The sequence below is a fragment of the Triticum aestivum genome, chromosome 1D, assembly GCF_018294505.1.
Source record: "Triticum aestivum cultivar Chinese Spring chromosome 1D, IWGSC CS RefSeq v2.1, whole genome shotgun sequence".
NCBI lineage: Eukaryota > Viridiplantae > Streptophyta > Magnoliopsida > Poales > Poaceae > Triticum > Triticum aestivum.
The window spans coordinates 86,865,858-86,870,858 of NC_057796.1; the positions used below are offsets into that span (position 1 = coordinate 86,865,858).

At 44.9% G+C, this 5,001-nt stretch overlaps 1 protein-coding gene across 1 annotated transcript; it reads left to right on the plus strand.

Annotated features, from left to right (window-relative positions):
* The first annotated feature begins 1,587 nt into the window (after positions 1-1,587).
* On the plus strand, positions 1,588-4,574 carry LOC123165947 (replication protein A 70 kDa DNA-binding subunit C-like). Its single transcript, XM_044583713.1, has 7 exons — positions 1,588-1,971; positions 2,454-2,845; positions 3,104-3,760; positions 3,828-3,885; positions 4,253-4,317; position 4,443; positions 4,510-4,574. Exons 1-7 carry the CDS (start codon positions 1,653-1,655, stop codon positions 4,572-4,574), a joined length of 1,557 nt encoding a protein of 518 aa, XP_044439648.1. The 5' UTR covers positions 1,588-1,652.
* Positions 4,575-5,001: the final 427 nt, after the last annotated feature.

Below are 5,001 nucleotides of genomic sequence, written 5' to 3' on the forward strand. Positions count from 1 at the left end.
TTAGTACGAAGTTAAGACACTTATTTTGGGATGGAGGGAGTACTAGTCTATTGACTGTAAAAAGCAATTAAAGTGCCAATTGGGGGCTATGCCAGTCCGATTCCTATTATGTATATATTACTAATATATTGCATCCTTATACACAATCTGATTCGTATTATGTAGACTATAGACTTCTTAAACAATATGTATCCGCCACAATATAGACTATAGACTTCTTAAACCTTATGTATCCACCACTATAGCTGTTTAATATAATGCTCTCCACCACTATAGCTGTTTAATATAATGCTCTCCACCACTTCAACAGTCGTGTCATCAAACTAACCTCCAGATTCATTTCTTTCTCCCCATTCATGTGGGAACTTGCCTTTTGATTGTTACCAAGGACTGTTAGTTGTTACCGAGTGGATTTATACGAGTTTCTTCGTCTAGTTATTGTGGCTCCTCTAATATTACATGTTGTTTTGATTTGTCGAGATTAATATGATGTATATACACATGCATAACAACACTCTTGTGGCTCCCTGGCGTGGATGGGAAGGTTTGAGGCTTAGAGATCTTCTCTTTATTTCATTGCTTGATTTTGGCGGAGTACATGGGGTCCCTTTTATGGGGAGAGAAGAGTTGACTTGACCACCAAAAATAGTGTCTCTACCGTCTTAACAAACACTTATCTCTCATTTTTTTTAAATTAAACATATATTTTTTCCAATTGCCTCTATCTTTAGTATGTTCTTTGATTCTGTTGGTTTCTTACTAGGACATGTGTTACATACCAATTGCGTTGGATGTGCCATACTTTTAGGCCATAACATTACAACGCTTTTTGCTAGACAGCTGGCATCCGGGGTTATATTTCTAGAACCCACCTTGTTGAGGGGTAGTGATGTCTGCTTCTATTACCGATGATCGAATAATGTCCATCCCTGGGAGCCTGAACCTGAAAGGATCATTCTTGTAGAAGAACCTGCCCAGGGCCACACTGGTCATGCCAAGCTAAAGTGCCACACCGAGGAGAAAGTGGCATTCCCAAACTGACAGCCGAAGCGGTTGACAAAACTCTTTACCAATTCCTGTTCAGATTTCCCTAATACACTAGAAGTGGTTCCAGACTTCCAGGTCTTCATGGCCTTTGAAGGTTGGAAGCCCTAGGGGGCGAAGTCATGAAGCCCGCCACATCATGGCGCTCACTACTGAGCATTGTAAACCCTACTGCTAACCATCTGATACCAAATGTTAACCTTGATCCATAACAAGATACTTTGGGTAGGATAATGGTTTGAAGATCGGGGATATGTAGCACTCGGCCTCCACAATCTGGTGACAGGGCTCTTGTTGTGGAAGGGAGGCTTTTTACTAAAGTATAAGGGTCCCTTTTATCGGCAATCTCTACTTTCCCAACTATCTTTTCTATTATGACAACTTTCTTTTTTATGCCTTGTCCATTGACAATTCTATAATATTTCTGACGTATATTGGGTTTTCGTTCCAGAGTCATCATTGTTATCCAACTTGAAGTAGTGCAAACTGAGTGTACACTGATCGGGAGTCCTTCAAGTTATCAGGTCAATGCTGCTCAACCAAATATCAGATCCTGTTCTGGTAGCCTAGGCATCAATGGGTCAAGGGCTGAGCAAGGTGTTAATGCCATGGCATTTTCTCCTGATCAAGGTCTGTTGCGCTCTTCTATTGCTGCAAGGGCAGAAAATGCTGTGAACAATCTGCCATTCAGCAGACTTCATAGTTCAGTGCTAAAGCAAAACACAATAAATGCCAAGATGCAGCAGCTTTCACTGAACTCTCATCAAGGGAAAATGCCTGCAGTTCGTTCCATTGGTCAGGGCTTTGGCCCACGCCCTGCAGAGTTTTTGTGTCAGCAGCCACCTCCAGCATATGTGAACAGAGGATCTGTTGCTAACAATGTCACTCCTAATGTCACCCCTGTTGCTTTCTTGAACCCGTACCAAGGTAGATGGACAATCAAGGGCAGGGTCACTGCAAGCCTTATCCTTTGATCTCATTGATGCACAGGGTGGAGAAATTCGTGCAACATGCTTTGGTTCGATGGCTGCTCAATTCTCTGACCAGCTTGTTGTTGGAAATGTGTACCTCATATCTGGAGGATTGTTGAAACCAGAGCAGAAGTTAGTTAACTGTTTAGACAATGCGTACGAACTGATTTGGGATAGTTCAACATCTATAGAAATTTATTGCAGTGACGACAGCGGCATCCCTTGGCAGCAATATAATTTCCAACAGATCAGTGAAATAGTAAATATGGACAATGGATCTATGATTGATTTGCTTGGGGTTGTTACATCAGTTAGTCCTTCTGTTATGATAACGCGGAAGGATGGCACAGAAACCCAGAAAAAAGACCCTTCAACTGAAGGACATGTCTGGTTGCAGTGTGGAAATAACCTTATGGGGAAATGTCTGTAATGCTGAAGGTCAGCTGCTGCACTCGATGTGCATTTCTGGTACTAATCCTATACTTGCCTTGAAAGGTGGCCGCATATGTGAATTCAACGGCAAATTTGTGGACACAATCAACTCAAGCTTGTTAAAAATAAATCCAGACTTGCCTGATGCAGAAAAGCTGATGCAGTGGTACATAACTGAAGGGAAATTAGCAGTTTGCACTTCTTTATCTCAGGAAATTTCAAGCATGGAAAAGATGTATTTCCGAAAAACAGTTGCGCAGATCAAGGATGAGAATATGGGGCGATCAGATCAGCCAGATTGGGTCACTGTTGAAGCTACAATTTCACACATCAACACTGAGAAATTTTCTTATCCAGCTTGCACAAGGGAGGTTAATGGTAAGCGCTGCAACAGAAAGGTAACAAATAATGGTGATGGGATGTGGCATTGCCCCAAATGCCAGCAGAGCTCTCAAAATTGTGAGTATCGATACTTGTTTCAGTGTAAGATCCAGGACCACACTGGGACTACCAATGCTACTGCATTCCAAGAAGCTGGCCAGGAAATAATTGGCCTCTCGGCGGAAGAGCTTGTCATGATAAAAAATGAGGATCTAGATGACGCACGATTTGCAGAAATAATACATGGGGCCTGTTATTAGCAATTTCTGTTGAAGCTGAAAGTCATGGAAGAAACCTTCGGTGACGAGGCGCGCGTGAAAGTCAGCATCATGAAGGCTGAAAGATTGGACCACACATCAAACAAGAGTCATGTTTTTTATCTTGGAGCATTTGATGGCCTTTGGGCGGATGGTCGAGGCTCGGCACCTGGTGCGAATGGTGTTGCTACTGCTGTGAACGTTGGTTTCACCAACTCAGACGCCGGACGGCAAGCTAAGGTATCTGGCGGGATGCCTAATGCAGCACCATCAGCAGCACGATATGCCTGCAGTACATGTGGCTCCACTGGGCACAACGTGCAGAACTGCCCTGCAGCCATGGATATCCAGCTACCACCAACAGGTTGGGACTTCACGCCGAGTTCATATGGCTCTTCTGCATCCAATGCTCGCCGGTGCTGCAAGTGCAATCAGCCTGGGCACTGGGCCAGAGACTGTCCATGGCAGGCCACCTCGTACGGCTCTTCTGCATCCAAAGCTCAGTTGTGCTGCAAATGCAATCAGCCTGGGCACTGGGCTAGAGACTGTCCGGTGCAGGCGCCTCGCATGGCTCTTCAGCTGGAAACGGCAACGGCAGCCTTGGTTTCTGCTTCAGATGTAATCAGCTTGGGCACTGTCCTAGTGACTGCCCAGCCCCCTACTCCTTTGCAGGTGGTAACGGCGGCGCGGGTGGTCCGGGCATAAAAAATAATCAGCCTGTGCGCCTCGCTGGACTGTCCAGCTCAGGCTAGTGCCCCTCCCGCGGCAGGCTGCGCCGCATCAGGAGGATGCCTATGTTGGTAATGTCTGAAGTATTCTGCCGATCATATAGCGTCTTGATTCGGCTTAGTTGCACGTTTTGTACAGTTTGTTAAATCTACCTGCTCTGTGTGCCTTTCTACCGTTGTTCACTTGCTACCTACGTATGTATGGTCGAGGACCTTGTATTAGCACTTTATTAAGCTTTATATAATCAGCGTATGTTAAGTAGTATGCCGTCGCATTTTTGGTATTTTGTGGTGCGATTTGCTTGTTATTATGCCTCTATGCACAGATTTCAGCCCAAGTAGGCTAGTCAGTTCATTGTTCCGATTATTAGACCTCTTCGTAGCATTGCATATTTTCAGTTGGACTGGTTATTATTTGGATGATGCATCATCGGCACAGGCCGGAGAGTGTCACAGTGCCGACCACCAGTGAAGGAACTCAGCGACGGTGGTGAGGGAGGAGAGGTAGAGGCGCAAATGCCTCCCGTGAAGAACTGCCACCGCCACTGTGGAGTGTGCATTGCAAGCAGGATCTTAACAGAAGCTCTTTCTTCATCTAAGCTTTTAGTAATATTAGTTGTCATCAATAGGGTGGAACACATTAACAAGTAGTTTGGAGTTTTGTCCTGCTACTACTACTCTACTACTACTCGCAAGAGGACATCCAATTGCAGGTGACGGAGGCGATCAAGGAGCTCGATGACGAAAGAATACAGATATGACGCCGGCGGCGGTTGGACCGTTGCGCTGTTGAGCATGTATAGTCAGACTGATCAAATTTGCCCCTGTACATCTGCGGGTAGTGATCGGTCACTCCTTATTTCTCCTTGTCAAAAGTTGTTCTCATATCCGTCCTTCAAATCCATACAAACCACATGCAACGTGATAAACACTGTGGATCAACATGGCAACTTAAGTTCAAAAAAGGGAAAAATCTAAAATAAACCTTGAACTTATGGACAAAAGCTAAATTGAACCCTAAACTTCAAATCCCGAAAATCAGCACACCAAATTTTCCGATCCCGGTCTATTTTCAACCTTGAGTGAGTTTCCAAACAGGGATTGTGGATATGGCATGCTAAATCCCGGGATTGCTTGCTGTGGACTCGACTGGACCGGCCCGGCCCAACAGGCACTAAGCGAGTTATT

Excerpts from the sequence above, each read along its gene's own strand:
- LOC123165947 (XM_044583713.1), top strand. The coding sequence starts at position 1,653 with ATGGCATTTTCTCCTGATCAAGGTCTGTTGCGCTCTTCTATTGCTGCA. Across the intron at positions 2,846-3,103 it reads GTAAGCGCTGCAACAGAAAG|CTGAAAGTCATGGAAGAAAC; the intron begins GTAACAAATAAT and ends TTTCTGTTGAAG. Across the intron at positions 3,886-4,252 it reads TCAGGAGGATGCCTATGTTG|GCCGGAGAGTGTCACAGTGC; the intron begins GTAATGTCTGAA and ends TCATCGGCACAG.